Source organism: Xenopus tropicalis, chromosome 3, assembly GCF_000004195.4.
Source record: "Xenopus tropicalis strain Nigerian chromosome 3, UCB_Xtro_10.0, whole genome shotgun sequence".
Classification (NCBI taxonomy): Eukaryota; Metazoa; Chordata; class Amphibia; order Anura; family Pipidae; genus Xenopus; species Xenopus tropicalis.
This window is the reverse complement of record NC_030679.2, coordinates 102,561,634-102,583,473: the sequence shown is the minus strand read 5'-3', so window position 1 is coordinate 102,583,473 and position 21,840 is coordinate 102,561,634. Positions and strand designations below refer to the sequence as shown.

Here is a 21,840-nt window from a genome sequence, read left to right as displayed (position 1 = left end):
ATGATTTTAATAACACCAAGGAATATACTCTATTATAAAAGATGTTGCCGTTTTCAGGATACTCTTGCAATGCCAAACTTGCCATATGTACCAGTTTAACTCTTATCGTTCTGCAACCTAGTATGTTGTTATGAAATGTGCTGGAAGAAATGGGGTGGATTGCACTAAATGAAGTATGAGAGTCTCACAGTTCCATAGAATGTGGAAAATACCCACTTTAGAAGCTGTTCTTGGATTCTAAGATTTTTCCATAAATTTTTAGTCATGGGTATCCCCTGTAGAACAATTATGGAAAGATCCTTAATGGAGTGTTATTTTTCTGGAACTATTTAGATACTTTTACTTATTCCAAGCAATTTGCTGCTGTACCCACCTTTAATATGCATTATCTCTGTGAATTCCTGTGTATTACCAGTATTAGTTCAGTACATGCCATGGGAGTAAAGGCTGTGGATGTTCATAAGATCTCAGGGCAAGGCAAATGTATTCTTTCTGCTCTACATTACTACAAATTAAGTCATATATGAATTTGGGTGCAAAATACATAATCACATTGATAAAAGAAAATGACCTCATATATCTAAGCATAGTATGCAGATTAACCAATCAGATTGTATGCATGTAAATAAAATAATGAAAATGGAAAATATATTAGTTGTTTATTACTTGAATAACTTGTGAAATTAACAAACCCATTGTATTTTGGATTAATATATAGATGTATGTATATTTTATTTATGTATACACAGCACTGTACAATTCAATAAATAATAGCACAGATTAAGAGAACAACAAATACAATAACAATATGTACAACTACAATAAGGGGCAGACTTATCAATGTTCCTATTTTTTTCCTTCCACAATTCAAGGTTTTTTGCTCCAACTCATAATTTTGAATTATAACTTCAAATCAAGTATATGTTAAGATAACAAGTTTGGCATCTAAGAGCTTGCAAGTCATGTAGAAGTCCATGGGAGCTGTCGTGGGCAAATTCAATTTTTTCAAGTTTTTTCAAACTCTCCCACTGTGTTCTTACCAGTTGAGTCACTGGAGGCTCTTAGGGCTAGTACTGATTGGTTCAACCTATGTACTACTGATTGGTCAGTAGAAGGTCATATATGACTTCATCCTATACCCCTTAGCAGTTGTCAGGAAAAGTGTTGGTTGGACCATGGCAAGATAGCAAAAGAAAATTTTGTAGTTTTGATAGCAGGAGGTCCCATAGGCCACTAGCTGAACATGGGAAGATGGGTAGCTAAGGGTTTATTACTGATTATTTGTAATTGTCTCACAGCTGATCAAGTACTTATAACTAGCCATTAGTTACTGTTAATAGGCAGAGATTGGTTGAGTGGGGCTGAAACTGGTCAAGTGAAACACAGTGGGGGGCATAGATAGGTGGACCTTCGGGTGACACCTTTAGGGAGATGTCTTGATGACTAGCACTCAAAGGTCTTAAAGGAGGTTTATGTTCAAATGTTTATGCCCCCTAAGCATGAGGTAGAAAAGTTGAAAGAAAAAAAATTGAGGTTATAATACACTTCTGGCTGGTAGTATGAAGGAGATTGATTCTCAGGCAGTCATAATAAGAGGTAAGACTGGTTGGCAAGGTTACGGCTGTTAATATTGGTAACAAGAAAGGAAAACATTTTGTTTATGCTAGAATGTTGGTTCATGTACAGTAATATTATATTAAATAAAAACTCAAGCCTCCCTCCAATCAAGGTAGTTTAAATAAATAGTAAGGTGCACTGTAATGTCCCAGGCCTGATGTGTTGATATGATGATAGAAAAACATTTACTCATTCTGTATTGTGGTTTCTGAATTATTTCATTTTTTTAGTTCTGCTTCACATTTCAGCTGCTCTCTGGTAGCTATGGTCTAGATTACCATATCAACCATGTAGTAGTATGAATGTGAAATGGGACTATGAATAGGAGAAGCCTGCATAGAAAGATAAATAATAAAAAAAAGGAATAATAATAATACTGTAGCCTCACAGAGCAATGAATTTTTGCTGCCAGGGTCAGCAACTCCATTTTAAAAGCTAGAAAGAGACAGAAGAGGAAGGCAAGCAAATCAAAATAGAAAATGTGAACCCCCCCCTTGATGGGTTACCAAATAGATAGTATATAGGTTATAATCTGCTGGTGCTGTTTCTGTGTTTTTTTTTTTTTTTTGCAAAGGCAAGTAGCATAGAAGCTCTCACTTTTATATACAATTTTGAAGATACACCCACATCATTTGTTATTTATTTAAAGGGATATATCATGGACTTGTGGAAAAGCCAATACAGATGCAGTGTAATACTGTGTATTATGATACCATATAACAGCCAAATATAATTATTATTCTTAATTATAAAAAATGTTGCATTTGTAGCAATTTGCCAAAGCTTTACAATCCAACCAAGAAGAAATTGTATTTGCTGTACTGAAAATCACCTGAACCAACTACAAATAACTTTGCTCCTGAGCAGAATATGTTAAAGTGACTTTTCAGCCAGTATTTGTGCCTCACAGTGAGCTCACACAATGCTGAAATCATAGAAAAAGCCGTGTTGCTCCTATTCCAAGTGTCAAGGCCATTCTACCATATGCAGTTGCCACGTGTAAAATCAAAGGAACTCTACGTGGGATGCCAAGTGCCCTATCCTTTGTGGATGAAACTTTATCTACTTGTTTTGACTCTTTTCACTTCTATCTAGCAGATTCTCACAATATAAAGAGGGTAAATGCCAGCTTTGTGCTCTTTAGAACTCCATGTCGCCTAACTGGATTCTAAACCTTAAATTGTTTGGTGCTTAGTTCTTTCTTTTCTTGCATAGGCGAGCAGGGCCTTGACAAGCCGTGATTATGGAAGCCTTGAATCCCGTGCAGTATAACAGCACAGAGGCTGTTCCTACTCTCGCACCTGCCACTACGGTTTCTCTCCTGCTCTTCATTTTTTTGCTTATCATTCTATGGAATCAAGAGGAGACCTGTCTGATACCAGGTATATTTGTCCTCATTAATATATACACACTTCTAGTGCAATGCATTGTATTTATGTATTGTATCTTTAGCAGTGCAGCCATATATAATCATCATAGTAACCATTTCCATAATACAGTTAGTTTAGCTGTGACAAGCTGACAGATCACTTGCTTGAGTGTATGCTAACTGTTAACAGCTCAGTCCAGGATTAAAATATGAACATTCAATTCAAATTTTAGACATAATGGTACTCTTTATATTTTCATATTTATCTACATTTTTGTATACCATGTGTACCACATATATATACATACACACACACATTCTACAAAAATACCATATATACCTTAAATATATCTTACTGCATTTTCTCTACAGCTGGGTGCCAATGACAAAAAAGAACAATATATACAAATGTCAGTTTACACTCTAATATGTGAAAATATGTGCTTCTTTAATGTGTGTTTTTTTTCATACATTTTGTATATATATATAGATATATATAGATATATATGTAACTAACTCAATTATATAAAATTATGTACAGTGGGGGGCACTCTTGCCTTATGTGTGTTACTTTAACTCAAATCCATCAAAGCCACTGCTAGAGATGCTATCAAAAAATAAAATATAATCCTTCCCATCCCTTTTAACTTTAGATCACCAATAATAACATTACAATCTAGTGTCATATTATTGGCCATTTGGCAACCCTATCAAAGACTCAAGAAGTGAACTAGACTATTGCAGCTTAAAGGATTAGGAGATACCCCACACATGTAATAAAGGCTAAGTTTGCCCCAGTCACAGTACCCCAAACCAACCAATAAGGTGTTTACTTTAAAAGAGTAAATTCAGTAAATTCTTCCTACTGATTGGTTGCTATAGGTGACTAGACCTGTAACAAATGTTGTGCCTTTTATTATACAATTTAGCTCTGAAGCACAGGGAAAGAAACAAAGGGTTGTTAATATACTCTTCTTCATCTAAATACATCCTAGAATTTTGTTCAGTTAGAAATACTTATTTGATACTCTAAATACAAGATGAAAATCACTAAGTGCTGATCTTCTTTCTCCAAGATTAGTGCAGTTTTTTTAGTTTAGGCGCAGTGCTGATTATGCTGATTAATGAGTGCTTGTTAATAAAACGCTTGGTTAGAAATACATTTGTATATAAATAAACCACATTTTTGTACTTTGTAAGGCATGTACACTGAAATTATAAAAAAAAATAATCCTAGATATAAAAAATAAAGTTAATGCATTCAATGTATTTTTTAACAAGAATAACAACTGCTGAAAGTACAACAGAGCTGCATGTATGGGAGATAATGTACCATAGATCTGTACAACGTAGCAGTGCATAATTGCTGTAGAAGCCTCCTGGATGGGGTCTGCAGCAGATTTTATCTGCCGTCTTCTCGTTTCTGCTAAGTATGCTTTCAGTGGGTTTTCTCAAGAGCTCCTCCATGTTCCACATTTGGATAGAGCAAAGCACTTTGACAGACTGATATTTAGCTGCACTAAGGCATAACACAAACTAAACAGAATACATTTTCCATTGAATCCATGCTGCTATGTGCCCCTTTGAATGAGGTGCAACTGAAATGTGCCACTCAGCAAACATTAAGTTTTAAGCCTAAAGTGGATGCAAAAACATCATTTTCAGCTAAGAATTTTCTAAAAGCAGATTCCATTCCGTAACTCTACACTCAATACTCACAATAAATATCAACCTCCATTCAGAACTAAGCTAAGAAATCTTTATGTTTTAACTAATAAACCCTTTTTTAATAAGTAATCCTTCTTACTGTATCATGCTATTCTGTATTCAAATAAACTGATAAATACCATCAGTTCCAGTGCAGTTACTGGTACTGTTGGCTGTAAGGCTGTGCTCTTACCATTTTACTTTTGTTATTTGCAGGCCCAGCCTATTGCATGGGGCTTGGGCCCCTCATTTCTTATGGCCGTTTTCTACTGACAGGAATTGGCAAAGCAGCAAATTACTACAACAACATGTACGGGGAATTTGTCAGAGTCTGGATTAATGGCGAGGAAACACTGGTAATCAGCAAGTAGGTGTATATCCACCTTAATATTATTATTATGAATTCTTGTTAAATACTGGTTGATGCAGGGGGAAAATTACACGCATGATGATAGATAGATAGATAGATAGAACTTAAGGAAATAACAAGGTGCTTTATTGAGGGAGACATTTTGACTAGAACTCTTGCCTTTTATAGTCAGAGCTTGAATATTTCCATTTTCCTTTAGTCATTGTTAGAACAGTCCTTAAGGGCTCTGGCACACGGAGGAGATTAGTCGCCCGCGAAAAAACTCCCTGTTCGCGGGCAACTAATCTCCCCGAGTTGCCATGACCCGCCATCCCGCCGGTGAACATGTAAGTCGCCGGCGGGATGGCACACGCGGCGGCGCGATTTCCCGAAATCGCCGAAAAAGACTCTCTTCTACATCCATTGCTCAGTGACGCTGCATATTTAATCTCAGCCTCTCCAAAATGACTTCACGTTTTTTGGTTTCAATCAGGTGGCACAAAACCCTTTTGTTTTAAGGCTCTGCATTTCTTTGGTGCTCTGAACATATCTACATATATTGCTTATATATACACAAACAGAATACTTTTTCCCTCTATTTATCATGCTCATGAACTGACTCGGTGCCTAAGCTTGCAAGTTATACCATTAAACTGACTTTTACAATGATTTGGCCCTTTAATTCTAGGTACAACAGAAAACAAGAATACAGTTTTAAGTAAAACATTCAAATTATATTTGTATAGTATTGTGCTAATGATGGCCAGCAACACAAGGTGAAAGAAACATATTTTTTTTGCGTTTATACACAGGTATGGGCATCATCAGGTATAGGACCTGGGGTTTTCCAGATAAGGGTTTGAATGACCACACCTTAAGCCTGCTGAAATATTTTAAATAAGGCTAACAGTAACACAGTTACTATGGACTGCTCGTTGACTCTAGCACTGCCTGCAGTAGGCTGTGATTGATTCAAAAGGGGTAAATAGGGGGAGACACATAGGCATATCCCTCCTGCCCCCCTACCTACCCTGTATGGAGCAGCAGGAGGTACTGACTGCATCAGGACCCTGTCCTTACCACCTGCTTTTAGTTTGCCTAGGTGCAGTAACCCATAGCAACAGGTAACCAGTAAATGCTAGCTGTTGATTGGTTGCTGTGGTTACTGCTGCTGGGCAGCAAACATAGTGCCATTTATTACATAACTCCATTAGTTTTCAAGAGATGATCTTTTCTTTTCTTTTATTAGTCATTAAATATATTAAGTGACAGTATAGTAAGAGGAAGGTGCCCCTCTAGATGGGTGTTCCTCTGCATTAAAAGCTTTAATAAGGCTACAGTCATTGCCTAATGGCTAATGGCAGAATGGCTTCTGGCTTTGACTTCAGTGCTTACTTGCAGGGTTGCTGTCTTGCACCAAAATTTGGCATGCTTTGTAGCTGAGGTGCTCCAGCATAGGTTCACATGCCAGTGGGTGGCTGGCCCTGAGTTGTGTAGATAGTATCTAGTTTCTATGCAGATTGACATTCAGCAACGTTTAGTTGATTTGGTGCTATGGCCTGTGTGCTAGCTATCTTGCTCTCAGATGGTTTGCATGCTCTGCAGCTAACTTGCCCATCAGTGGTTTTGCTTGCATGGTTGTCAGGTTGGTGTGCAAGTGAAATGTATTCAGGGTGGCTAGCTTGTGCAACACCTGTTTTTTGTGCATTGCCTGGCTTGTGCACCAGTGGCTACATGCTTTATGGCTAATTGGTTCCAGTGTTATCTGATTTAGCATCAGCAGTTGCTTGCACAGTACTTGAACTTGGCCCCAGTGATTGCTGGTTCGGTATCTTCCTAAAGCCAATAGTTTTAGTGTGTGATAGCAGGTTAGGTGCCAGTTTGGCATGCACTGTAGCAGGCTTGGTTCCCCAATTTGGTTGCGCTTAGTGGGCTTTGAATGCTGTGCGGTGTGCTTGCTCTGTAGAACATCATTACTTGCGTGTTGCATGAGCTCTGTGTTTGGATGATGATCTGGTAGGTGTTAAGGGTTGACAGTTGTCTACACTACTTTGAGCTGCTACCATTGAGCTATGGGGTACATGCTTGCTAGTGCCAAGCTTTATTTTCTAGGGCCACGGGCTGTTGCTTAGGGTTAGATACATAGTCCCACCACAAGTGGGTCACAGGGAATGGACATTTTTTGCTCTGTGATGCTTGTTTCTTATTTTATGCCAAATTTAGTAGTTTGGAAGATGGAGGTTTTGCTGTCAGTCACTTACCATGCCTTGGGGTGTTGTTCGGATGGTTTGTTCAACATTTTTGTCTCTCATTTTCAGGGGTTATATCAGATTCATTGCTTCATCTGTGGGATGTTGGCATGACATGGAGGGACGCATAAGAAAAAGATAATTTTATTTATCTTCTTGTTGTTAATTCCATTTCTTCTAGTCCCAACATGTCAGTACAGTGTTTCCCATCCCAATTTTTATTTCTTGTATTGCTTTGGCAAAGGTTCAACAGTGGTGAGAAGGAAGTCAGGTGGTCTTATAGTGCAGGATTGAATTTAATTGGCTATAGTAAAGGTCCTACCTCCGGTGTACTGATGTGTTGGGTCTAGAATAAATGGAATTTAAGTAGGTAAGTGATATTCTCTTTATATGCACCTTGCCAATTTAATTTCAGCACATGCAGTTTAGCGTATGATTTTGCACTTTGTTCATAAATGAGCTCTTTAGTGTTGCTGTATGGCTTTTGGACTTCTTATTGGTCTCCAGTAACAATAAACAGAACAGATAATTATTTCAGCCACAGCATCAGCAATTAATATTTTTCACTCTTTGTAGTATTTGTACAGTTACTGGAAATCCATACCTGGTTGTATGTGGGACAACCAAAAGATCTGCAGCCATGAGCACCCTTTAAGAAACTGCTGTGTGTGTTTTTCTGCCATTGACAGTAGTCTCAATAGGGAAGACAGAGAAGAGAGAGAATAAGAAATAGATAAGTATATGGTTCTACAGCTAGGAACAGCTTCCAAAATCTATTATTCCTTGTAATTTACACAGACACTCAAACTGTGAATTAGTAATTATAAGCAACATTATGATGACACTTGTGAATGAAAGGCAGATAGAACTTTGTTTGTACAGCTGCACTGTGGAACTAAAATAGCTATGTGACATAAGCAGTCCTACTCCCCAGTGCTTTCTTTATGTTGCAAATATCAGAGGAAAAAAATAGAATCAAAAGTGCGAGGCAGCAGCTCCCTCTGTAGGAATTTCCCAGAACAGACACCTGCAGTAGTACTGTAGGTCTTCTCTCTATAAGCACTGTCCTAAAGAGGCTTTTTGTTACTAAAATACAGGCACATATAACACTAAAGAAAAAGCACAGGCCAGAAACTGGTTAAATTTCTGTTAAAGAAATGTTAGTTTTAGTAATTTTATTAACCCTTTTCTTGCTGCCCCCAGCACTGGTGCTTCTTTCTATAGGTCTGCGTGACAGAGAACTCAGGCTTCCTGGGAGCAAAATTACATTATCCAGTCTTATCATTTTATACATGGGTGCTTCTTCAGAAATACAGGCAGGCAAGAATTTACTTATCATAGAGAGACTTAACAGTTCTCAGTACTCAGTACTGTAGCTTGTAGAACAATAAGGTAACTCTGTAGATGCCAGTGTGATTATGAGGGAGAGAGGTGAGGCAAATACTGCTAGAACCCAGCACTTACAGCATCAAGTAAATTATTTCACTGAAGGGAGATTGCAGTCATTCAGAGGTGACTATGGTTGCCACCTGCCTGGTATTTTACTGGCCTGGTGGAAAAATGATACTTAATGCCAATGTTATTAAGTTTCTTTGGACAAAATCATAAGTTGCGAATGAATGAAAAGTATCAGGGTTTTGTGATAAATATCAACTTGGATATGAACATAAAAAATTCTTTACTTTATGTAACTGCATTCAGATTTAAATCAAAATCATGGTAAGTGACATGTATAAGCAATTCATTCAGTTACAAAAGCACAGTAAAAAGCAAATATTTAGATAAAAGAACTTGATAACAATGCATTCATTGCAGCTTAGTTTGGGGATTGGGCAGATTAAAAATGTTATCTGCCACTCTATGTTGGCCAGCGCATGGCACATGGGGAGAGATGGAAGCTAAATCTGCTCCTCACTTTCTGTTTTCTGAATGTTGGCCCTCACACAACTGAAACAATATAAAAGTTGCCATCGGTCCCTCATATGTTCCCCAGTCTGTCCTGCCTGCAGTCCGATACGTCAAAAAAGCATATCTGTTGGGCCCATCAATGGCCACCTTTACACTTATAGGCTGTGTTCTCTACATTTATCCCCAGAGCTTCAGCAACTTTTCACATTATGAAGCACAGCCATTATATCTCACGTTTTGGAAGCAAACTGGGGCTGCAGTGTATTGGCATGAATGAAAACGGTATCATATTTAATAGCAACCCATCTCTATGGAAGGTCATCCGGCCATTCTTCATCAAAGGTACAGTATTTTATGTACTATTCTAATGTATATTAAATGTAAATTAGAACTGAGCTACAAATTAGAAACCAAAAGCAAAATTCTTATTTGTTACTATGGGTAACATCATCTATGTTGTAAATAAGCCCCACTGATACTAAGAAAAAGAAATCATTTTCAAGTTGCCATTTTTCAGATTGTCTAGGTCTTTTGTTTCTTGTCACACAGATCACAGTTATATTTTGTGTTACTGGAAACACAGATGAGAAGCATTACTTTATTACAGCAAGTGCTACTGGGGGATGGAGGGAATGATGCTAATTATCAGTTCATTTTACTTCCCAAATATCTTCCACACAGCCAGTCTATGTAGGAGTAATAAATATAGATATGAAATAATGATACAGCTTGATATTAAGGAATATGTTTTCAAATAATTGGATTCAGTGGAAAAAATATGAGTCATAAACATGGGCAATCAAAGAAGAATTAAAAAATGTATTAATGCATAGACACTGTAAGCAGTTCTGAAGGAAACCTTTGCAACTTTACCATTTATTCCCATAGAAGAGTCTGCACAGAGGGGGCAGCTCCTCTGGGAAATGATTAAGCAGTCCTGTTATGATGGCTCCACGAGGCATATGATAATAGCTCTTTGTTTTCTTGTGGATTTGAGCAAGTTCAGAACTGGGTGGGCTGAAATGATGAGGTTATTGTTAATAACACAATACAAAGTATTAATTAGTGTCTAACAGAGACATGAAAGCTTAGATTAAAACTATGCTTCAGGTTTATTTGATTATTTTGTGATATTTCCACTATCCTCCAAAGAGGATTGCCATGAGCAATAAAATAATTAGCATAACCTATTTTTTTAAATACCAGCTAACGTTGTCTAATCCTGTGCTTAAGAATGAATGCATTAAAGAAATGTCTCTTGTTTTAATTTCACATTTAGAAATAAATAATATTCAGATTCATGAACCAAGTTTCATACAGTCATACACATGCCTACATTGGCCTAAATGCTATGCTATACATAAACCCAACTCCAACACCCATGAATATGCCAGTGAAACACAGTGCCTGGAGCCTACTGTCTATTTAAGGGCCCGAACATATGCTACAGGGTCAAAATCAACAACATTGGTTTACTTTCACTGTCTCTTATTTTTCAGCAAGCATTAGTTATGTCCTTGTAGCTCAGTGATCCCGAACCAGTGGCTTGTGGGCAACATGTTGCTCCCCAACCCCTTGGATGTTGCTCTCAGTGCCCCCAAACCAGGTAGTTATTTTTGAATTCCTGACTTGGGGGCAAGTTTTGGTTGAATAAAAACAAGATTAACTACCAAATAAAGCCCCCTGTAAGCTGATAGTGTGCATAGAGGCTGCCTAATAGCCAATCTACAAATTACAAAAACTTGTAATGTATCATACCTTGGTTCACTCTTTCATAACTTCAAGTCACAATAAATAGCACAAACCTATTTCTTTTTCTGTTTCAAGTGTTTTAAAGCAAATAATGATATTGGTTTAAAGGGGTGGTTCACCTTTCGAACCTTTAGACTGTTATGGAATGGCCTTTTCCTAGCTTTGCAATTGAGTCATTATTTATTTTTTTATAATTTTTTAATTATTTGCGTTCATATTCTACATCTTTCCTGCTTTCAAATGGTGGACACTGAGCCCGGCAGCAAAAGACCTAATGCTCTGTGAGCTTACAATTTTATTTTTATTACTAAATTATTTTTATTTCTCATTACCATGCCCTCTCTGTTTCATGTTCCAGTCCATTCCTCTCATTCAAACCACTGCCTGGTTGCTAAGGTAAACAAGACTCTAGCAACCAGATATCTGCTAAAATTACAATCTGGGGAGCTTCTGAACAATAGGCTAAGCAAATTGTTTTAGAATATCAATACGGAAAGTAAGATTAAAACTGAACAATGAAATAACATTAACTAACACCGTATATAAAATGTATAAACAATGCAAAAGATACTCTGCAGAAGAATGAGAGCAGAAAGTCCCTATTTTAAAGGCAACATAACCCTATAATGAGCCATTTCTTCAATCTTTCAGCTTTGTCTGGTCCAGGACTTATGCAAACCACAGAAATCTGTATAAGATCGACAAAACGCTACCTGGATAACCTTGGCAATGTGACAAATGAACTGGGAAATGTAGATGTCCTTAAACTAATGAGGCTTATTATGTTAGATACATCAAATAATCTCTTCTTAAGGATACCTTTAGATGGTAAGACAGCATAAAGTCTCATTTTTTGGTTTGTAATTCCTGCATACAGTATGTGGAGTTTGTTTGTCTTTTATTTGTGTATTACGCAGAAGGTAACAAATAGACTGTTTCCATGATTATATTCCTCTCTAGTTAATGTAGAGTTGTTCAGTATTGTACAACTTATTTTTCTTTGGAGGTGAGCCAAGTTCTACTACTGTACTAATATTAGTACATCTTTGTAAGGTATATGTGTAATATGCCTTCTCGAGCCATAAACCATAACATGGTATATTTATCTGGCAAGGTATATGTGTAATAGGCCTTCTCGAGCCATAGACCATAACATGGTATATTTATCTGGCAAGAGGACTAAGAGGTCAGGGATAGGATTTTTAAGTAATTTTAATCAGTTATTAGCACAAGATGTTGGTGCCATTTTAAGCCATACGTGCATAACAGTTAGTGCCACCAACTGGCAGGATTTACCTATAGTGTCCCACATATAGTCCATTTGTAGCCAAGCCACAGGTTGGTATACTGTAGTCCTTGATTTTATTGTTCCTCTGGGTTGCACAGATCCAGTGGTTTTGTAAAGAGTCCAAAGGGCGGGAGGCATGTTCATCTCTGGGCCACCCCTTATTTGGAAAACATAGTTCCTCTACTTTAAGGGCTGTGACACACAGGGAGATTAGTCGCCCGCGACAAGGAACATTTGTCACACAGCGACTAATCTCCCCGTGTGTCACAAACCTAAGGTGGTTTAAAATCTCCATGAGCTTCACAACTCTACAGCTGCTTCCTCTTCATAAGTCTCCCAGAAACTATACAGTCACTCACCAACCCCCTTGGAACATACTCCCTAACTTATCTATTTCCTTACTCCTTCCCACAAAAAGAGGATGCTATTTCATCCTTTTGTCCTATTTCATCCTTTCTGGGATGTAGGTGTGAAGAAGTAGACAAGGTATGGACAGGTAACACTGTAGGGGGTGGAGCTCCCATTTTGAGGTTGAGTAGACAGAATGGAACCAGGGCTATAACAAGATTACTAAATAACAGAATAATTTATCCCTTTATATCCTGTAACACATGGCATTAAATTACCCACGTGAAATAAAGTTTTATTGTTAATACAGGATAACTAGGAATAGCACAGAAGCCCATGACAGGGATTAATGTCCTACCTAAGAGGCATTTTCAGAAGCCCCCTGCATGGGCTGATCTCCAGTTTGTCACTTGCTGTGTTGGGCTGTGAGGGGAAGAGTAGCCTCCCCAAGACCAGCACATTTCTTGTTTATACAAATACTAATTCTATTTAAATCTTTCCATCTATGTAGTATCTTTAATTCAATTTTCAACTTTTAATTATTTATAATAACACTAAAATATGCAGCAGGTATTAATTATTCAATGTTGTATTCAATTTTTCGTCATGTATTCATTCTATTGTCATGTATTCATTCTATTGTAACAACTATCCTTTGGATCATAGAGTTTTTTTTCTATTTAGAAAATGAAATTGTTCTTAAAATCCAGAAATACTTTGACGCCTGGCAGGCTCTGCTTCTGAAACCAGACATCTTCTTTAAAATTTCCTGGCTGTACAAGAAATATGAAAAATCGGCGTAAGTACTTCTCCCACTCTGCAGACATGAAAAACTGTTCATTATTATTTCTTAACCAGTTCCACCAATCTCACCTGTTACCGCCTTGTCTTATAGAAATGATCTAAAGGAGGCTATTGAAATTCTCATTGAACAAAAAAGACAGAAACTCTCAAGTTCTGAAAAGCTGGATGAAAATATGGATTTTGCATCAGAACTTATTTTTGCCCAGGTAAGTTATATGTGAGGGCGCATCTGGTCTGATTTATTAACACAGGGGTGACATTGCACCAGGGCAGAGTAACCAGTGTCGTTTGTTTCATTGTTTAACATGCAGTAGACTGCTCACTAATTACTGATTAGATGCTACAGGCAACCACACTGAAAATGAATCACAAAGTGTTTCCTGTATTTAATATAGTTGGCAATTTCTGTAAAGATCAGACTGACAGCAATATGAAAGGAACTTAAATATGAACCACTTGTATTCAGTAGTTCTGAGAGTAATTATTCGTTTTCAGTTGAGAGATGTAGAGAGGTATACATGTGCAATATATTTAATACTTTCTACTACAAAATACAAATGCAGCCCAGGTCATGTCTGGGATTCTGGATTTAGTAATGTTACCTAAAAACAAACAGCCATGAGAAGGAAAACTTCCTATTCCTCAAATTACTATAATGAATTTACTGTACAGTAATGCTAATGTATATCTCATAATAGGTTGCAAAAGTACATTTCTGTCATAGGCCTGTATATAAAAACAGAAATAATGGCGGCACTCCCTGATCAAAATTGGTAATTATTTCCTCATCCTCAATCAGTAATGTTGCCGTTCCTTATAAAATGAATAAATATAGGATGATTTACTGAGGAAAATGGACTATTTGTGCCTTTACTTCAGAAATATTTCTTTGTAATGCGATTCTGTCCAGACTGATGGAGTAATTAGGTAATTAGAAGTCATTCTAGGAGAAGAGAAATATTCCACAGAAAATGACTCCCTGTTTTAGACTGAACTAGAGAAGAATTCAAAATGAGAAATTTTGGACAGACAAATGAACAGAAAAATGTGATATTTACTTGAAGGTTCACGTACCTCCTTCCATAACCTCTCACAGAAAATATTAAATTACAAAATACCATCTCACAGTGTTAAATAACTCTGATTATAATTTTAATTCCACTGGTTGGTGGCTCCTCCCAGCCAAAAATCCTGCAATAGGAATAAAATACAGGTATGGGATCCCTTATCCGGAAACCCGTTATCCAGAAAGCTCCGAATTACGGAAAGCCTGTCTCCTATAGACTCCATTTTAATCAAATAATTCAGAATTTTAAAACTGATTTCCTTTTTTTCTGCAGTAATAAAACAGTAACTTGTAACTGATCCCAACTAAGATATAAATAATCCTTATTGGATGCAAAACAATCCTATTGGGTTTAATTAATGTTTTATTGACTTAAGGTATGTAAGATCCAAATTACGGAAAGACCCCTTATCCGGAATAACCTTGGTCCCAAGCATTCTGGATAACAGGTCCTATGCCTGTACTAAAAAGGGGGTTATGTGGAATTAAAAGAAAAACGTAATTAATACAACATAGAAATTAGAATTAATCAGCAATTGGCCAATTTACTTATTTATACACATAATTCACAAGATCACTAAAAAACTTACAAAGTGTTTACATTTCCATTGGCAGTGGCAGGTGTATAAAGTGCCAGTGCAATTAGCAGCCATTAATGTAAAAATGTCCAAACAGTTCCAGTTCAACAACCTCCTAGTATTGTTTGCACTTTACTTAGGGAGTGACAATATTTATCATGAAAGAAAAGGGCACTTCAGCAAAATGACACAGTTTCTACACTCTGTATATACAGGGAGCCCATTAACACATGGAGCATATGTTGTAAACTATGAGGATATTAGAAGTAACCTCGGAGTTCAATGACCTGTCATGGAACTCCTTGGTGACTAATAATATTCTTATATTTTACAATTGTGGGTACATTATTCACTATATATAAATATTTCACATATTTTCTGCATGGGGTTGCTTTGGAGGGGTAGAACTTGATGGACTTTAGTCCCAAAATTAACTCTATAAATATGATCCAGCCTTTGATGCTCACCTCACTATTTTCAATATTCTGAAGGTTTTTCCTGGTACTTCTCTGTAGGCTTCTAGGCATTTCTGTCATATAAAGGGAATCACAAGTCCATCAAGTTGTGGTCATGGAAAATATGGGTTTGACAAGGGGACCTACCAACCCTGTAACATCCCAACCACATACCCAAAAGCAATACTTTGTGCTTCATCAGAGAATGCCATAACCACCCCCAAGTCACATAATCCGTGTGTCTAAAACTGACCTTGAAACAGTGAATATATCATTGAGCACTGTTTCAGGTCAAGCATTACCTCACATACCCCGCAGAGCTGAACTGAATTGTGTGCAGCAGCTCCTCTTCATACTGATATATGTAAGTATTTCAGGAGAATAACGTTTAGGAACTCTATAAGACAACCTATGGATTCATATTTTCCTGCCTAGGGAGAATAAATGCAAAATAAATGCCAAAAAACAAATTTGTACATCTTAAAATGGTCACTTTCTGTTTATTACAATTTTTTATTCTGTATTTATTTCATAGAATCATGGAGATCTAACAGCTGAAAATGTCAATCAGTGTATTTTGGAAATGCTGATAGCTGCTCCCGATACCATGTCTGTATCTCTCTTCTTCATGTTGGTTCTGGTTGCTCAACACCCAAAGATAGAAGAAGGAATAATGAATGAAATTGATAATGTTATTGGTAAGAGCAACATGGTAATGCTACTTTTCTTGTTTCCCATTGTCGATTTGCAAGATTATTATCAGGAACAACATACCAGCATTGTTGAGCAATACTCAGTTCCATGTTAAAGGAGAAAGAAAGGTAAAAACTAAGTAAACTTTATCAGAAAGGACTATATAAATACAGCCATAAGCACTCACAGAAACGCTGCACTGACTTCTCTGTCAAAAGATTTCTTGTGTCTGTAATTCATGTGCCACAGACACGCAGCTCTTTTTTAAATTATTTTCTTTTTCTCTGTATTAATAAAACAGTACCTTGAACTAGATATAATTAATCATTTGAATCCTTCTCTGAATCTATATTTTAATGAATATAGATTCAAAATGCTATTGAGATTATTTAAAAACATTTTGTGGATTGTGATCAAAATTACAGAAAGACCCCTTATCTGGAATACCCCAGCTTCTGAGTATCTGGATAACAGGTCTCATACCTGTATATGCAGTGCCAGATTTCTTTTATGGGCACCCATAGGCCACCCCTTTTCTCCACCCCCCTCAGGATCGCGTGCATGAATATCTTTGTAGCTCTCATACAGAGCACTGGGGACAGGACACGCTGCCCGTCCCCAGAGCTCCAAAAATAAAGGGTGGCTGGGCCTTTGTGGCCTCTCCACAAAAGGCATAACTTGAGACCTTTGCTTGATTACATAAATGTAATACTGCCCAGAAGCACAAGGTGAATGTGGCCTCCATACTGACCACAGTGATAGGAACACAATTTGTGCTCAATTTCCAAAGAACTAATAAAGTATGAATTTCGGTACATACAATATTGTATTATTGGTTAAAAACATGATAAACTGCACTGTTTTTTTTGCACTTTAACCCTGCTAATTATTCAATGTAATGCTTTCAGACAGTTACATATCTTGGTGGATTCCCATGCTACAAGTCAGCTTCAGTTAAAACACAAATGACATAGGTAAACGGGGGGACAGTTACTTGTCTGCTTTCCACATTGGTCTAATTCCCTGGAGCATAACAGTCATTGCAAACCCGGGCCCTTACAAATTGTTTATTCCTTTTCACATATAACATCTTCAGTGTGCCGTTTAATGCATCTTTCATTTAACAACTCTGTAATTTCAATGTGACTTTTATCTATTGACATGTCTATATTGCCTGAAAGGAACAAGCTTGTGCCAGATTGGATCAGCCTTACTTTGTAAATAGCAGTGTTGTCCTTGTTTTGATTCACTGCTCAGGGACAGGGGGAGCAAGCTGGCTTTCTATGGCTGAGGGCACGTTTGCTTGGTGTGTTTATAGGAGACATTGGCTTTTAGAAATTAATTACATGACTCCATACAACATTGCTTTTTAAAATAAAAATGTTTCATTTGACTCAGGCAAAAAAAAACAAAAAAAACACCTTCCCTCCTGCTAAACTGAACAGTGTATCACAAATGCGTAGATGTAAATGTAATTTTTAAAGAATCTCCCCATCACGAGAATTAAATTATAACCCTTTCATTTTTTCCCATCATATAGGGACAGATTTATCAAAATGTGAGTTTAGAGCTTAATACATAAAAATTCACCCACGCTCTATTCATTCCTATGGGATTTTTATAAGTGTATTTATCAATGGGTGAAAGCTAGAATTCACCCATTGGTAAATATGCTTCTTCAAATCCCATAGGAATGAATAGAACATGTGTGAGTGGTTGTGTATTAAGCTCTAAACTCTTTAACATTTTGATAAATCTGCCCCTAAATGTCTAATTAAATATATCATTTTTCTTCTCTCCTTCATTTAAGGCTAAAGTCACATGGATGGCTAGGTCCCCTAGCATTGTAGTCAGCTCAGGTTTGGAGTGAGCTGCATCAGTTTTAGTATATGACACTAGAGGTGGCCTAAGAGAACTAGTGAGGAAAGGTTCTTAGCAACTGGCATCCCATCCAACTGTAGCAGTTTTACGTTAGTTACAGCCATAGTGGAAGCCTAAAGGCTGTACATTATTTACAGGCTGTAATATCTGCAAGCAGTGTGTGCGATCTTCCTATATTACATAACAGTAAGATAACTGATGTAATGTGGCTAGTGGGCATTTCCCTGGAGAATCATGCAGAGGAACAAGGGCCTGGGCTAGGGGTAGTAGAATAAAAAAAGTGTTATGTGCCTTGCACACCCCCACCCCCACCCTATGAAATGCCTTTTCTGCCTGGTTAAAAATACATATGGTGTATTGCTACTTATTTTCAAATGTACTCTATAATTAAGATGATGCCTTAATAGAACTTTGTAAAAGGCAAAATTATCCTTTCATCTACTAAAAGAGGCTCTAACTGCTGCAGATTGGCATTGATTGCTACAGTATAACAATTGCTTTATTCCACGCACTGTTTTTATGCATTTGCCATTTATTTTTTTGTCAGGGTTACTTGTCCATAAAACACATTTTTTTCTAAATAGGTGATCGGGATGTAGAGAGCAACGACATTCCAAATCTCAAAGTTCTGGAGAATTTTATTTATGAGAGCATGAGGTACCAACCGGTTGTAGACCTGGTTATGCGCAAGGCCCTGGAGGACGATATGATTGATGGTTACTATGTGAAGAAAGGCACTAACATCATATTAAACTTGGGGCGCATGCACAGAATCGAATACTTTCCAAAGCCGAATGAGTTCACTTTGGAAAACTTTGAAAAGACGGTATGTGCCACGGTCCGTTAAGAGAAATGTTCTAAAGAATTGTAAATATGTATTGTTTTAATAATTCTTTTTTATGATTAGCAGTTTGTGACATTTGTATTACGGTAATATAATCAGTAATTAAATTCGTTTACTAACTAATACTTACAGAGTATGTGTTCATTTACAGTATAGTCAGAATTTGTGCAGGTTATCAAATAAGAACAGTTTCCTCCTAGTCACTGGCCATTGCTTTGTCAAGTTCTTTATTTAGATGATGCCTCTTCCTTTATATTTGGAAGTTTAACATTTACTCATATGGCATAGTGGCCTAGCATTTTATAACCCAATGGCCCCTGCTTTTCATGAAACCATGTGACACAGCATGTCTTAAGCTTTTTATTACAGTGGCCCCAACAGTCATGACACAGTAGCTCCTACATTTTAAAACACAATTAGGACTCATTTTCCAACACTGGGCAAATGTAACCATGGTCAGTAACTCACAGCAACTAATCAATAGTTGGCTTATTCAGCCAGCTGTAGTTTAAACAATTAATTTAACAATTTGATTAGTTGATTAGTTGTCATGGGCAAATTTGCCCAGTGTTGATAAATGACCCAGAGTGTTTCCAGAAATATATAATACTTGGGTTTCAGCATCTTGCCTTTTCATTTTAAAGAAAACACTAGCCCAGCACAGCACAGCACAGCATAATACCAGCATTTCATAATCTTCACAGGTCTGCTGCTGCCTTGCCTGTGCTGCTCTGTGTGCCCTGTCTGTCACTAGCTCTGGTATGTCAATTTCTAAGTTTCAGACAGACCCTACCACATCACCACTTCTGGGACTGACAAGTCTGTTAACATCTTGGAATGCACTGAAAAGATTAATGAAAGCGCAGAGGGACTGGGAGCTAGCGATATGTTAATGACCCCCCTGCACTTAAGGGGTTAACTCACCCGTCGCAGCTTTCCCGTGCTATGCAAAAGATGGGAAGAGGTCCCCTCCCTGATCTTCCTGGCACCTAATCTTCCACCTGGCGTGTCCTCCCGCACTGTGCTACTCTCCCCACTGCTGTGACCGGAGCCGCATCTCCCTCCCACCCTGTTCTAACTCAAATTGTCAATAATTGTTTTGTTTGATTAAAAAAAAATATATATATACACTGTATATATCAATCCAAATGGTGTCCGCACTCCAAGGCTCAATATTCTGCGGGGTGCTAGCCAAAATTATGTATATATAGAAAATAATCATCTGTGGCCAGCACACCCTTCAATGTTTTATCAAAAATTTATTGAAAATATATTGTTAAAACCGATCGGTTTTAACAATATATTTTCAATAAATTTTTGCTAAAACATTGAAGGGTGTGCTGGCCACAGATGATTATTTTCTATATATACTGTATATATATATATATATATATATATATATATATATATATATATATATATATACACACATACATATATAATCTATACACCATGGTTCGTTATACTTGTTGTAAAACTTGTCACAGCATATGGCGGGTGATAGTCCTTGGCCATTTAATTTCTGGTGTTAATTGATGTCTGTTACATGCCCACTGCATTCGCAGTGGCTGGCATTCGGTTATAAAACAGCTAGAAGGTCATTAAGATGTGTTGGTACATGTGGAAAAACAGATGGCAAGGAATAAGGAGGAAGTGTTTTTTCTAATAAAGCTGTGGCCGACCTGCACCCCACTCATGTGTCCTGGTGTTTTCGTTTGCTGGTTCAGTTAGCTAAGTTTCGGTAAGGGAGGGAATAAGTCTCACAGTCCAGCCAGGTAACAATAATTTGTGTATCCATGTAATTTTTTCCCTCTTTTACAAATGGTGTTTTTGGAATTTTACAGGTTCCATATCGTTACTTTCAGCCCTTTGGCTCTGGCCCACGTGCTTGTGCGGGGAAGTACATAGCTATGGTTATGATGAAAGTCATTCTGGTTACTCTTTTCAAGAGGTACAAGGTGCAGACACTGGGAGGAAGATGCTTGGAGAACATCCAAAACAACAATGATTTGTCTATGCACCCTGATGAAAGCCAGCCATGCTTAGAGATGATTTTCATTCCCAAGAACACAGCAGAGCTCAAACAGTAACAGATAATATAATCCCATATGTCATATCTGGAAATTACAAATGTTCTTAGCATAGTGACAGGTGACAGTGTTGGTCTGTGTTAAACGTTGATTTAACCACTGCTGTTGTATGCTCTTTGTAACTATCAGGCACTTAGTAGTAGTGCAACAATCATTAATGTTAGGGTTCTCATTCTTTCTGCTGTAGAGTTGTTAATGGTGGGATTTGAAGTTCAGCAGCTTTAAAGGATGAGTAAAAGCAACACATGTAAATGCCCCGGTGCATTGTAAACATAATTCTCATTCAGCAGTTTGAAAAAGCATGATATCTATATTTGAAAATACTTCTGGGAAGCAGAAGTGAATATGTATTATGTAAGGCTTCATAGAACACATTGAACAGGGCAGGGCTTTATTTAGACAACAAATAAAAGATGGCAGAGCTGATGATAAACACTGCAATAAAACAAACAATTAAGAAAATATCTGAAAATGTGAAGAATAGATATAAATTTGTTATAATAAAACTAATAATAATAATAATTACTTTTTTTGTTACTGGTCTTTTAAGGCTGTTATATATATTCCTGTTAAGTACAGTGATATTGTTATTGTTTATATTTATCAGTATTATTAATAATAAAATATGCCTATATTTAAAAACTTTTTTGATTTTTTTTTGGAAAATACTATAACTTGGGTAGACACGGTATTTTAAATTATGCTTTTTTAATTTGGTCTCCATTTTCTTCCACTCCCTTACTGGTAAACTTTATAAAGTCCACTTGCTTCATACCACAATCAGACCATTGTGCAAGTCTTGCACAATAACCTCCTTTAAACCTCTCTTTCTTGGCCTCTCT

General features: G+C 37.1%; 1 protein-coding gene across 1 annotated transcript; it reads left to right on the top strand.

The window, feature by feature from the left end:
* The first annotated feature begins 2,516 nt into the window (after window positions 1-2,516).
* Window positions 2,517-21,640, top strand: cyp19a1 (cytochrome P450 family 19 subfamily A member 1). The gene is given in 10 exon segments (NM_001097161.1): window positions 2,517-2,735; window positions 2,813-2,999; window positions 4,910-5,060; window positions 9,387-9,541; window positions 11,603-11,779; window positions 13,272-13,386; window positions 13,483-13,597; window positions 16,026-16,188; window positions 18,649-18,890; window positions 20,753-21,640. Coding segments are annotated over 9 exon segments (1,503 nt in total). The 5' UTR covers window positions 2,517-2,735; window positions 2,813-2,860; the 3' UTR covers window positions 20,999-21,640.
* The last annotated feature ends 200 nt before the right edge of the window (window positions 21,641-21,840 follow it).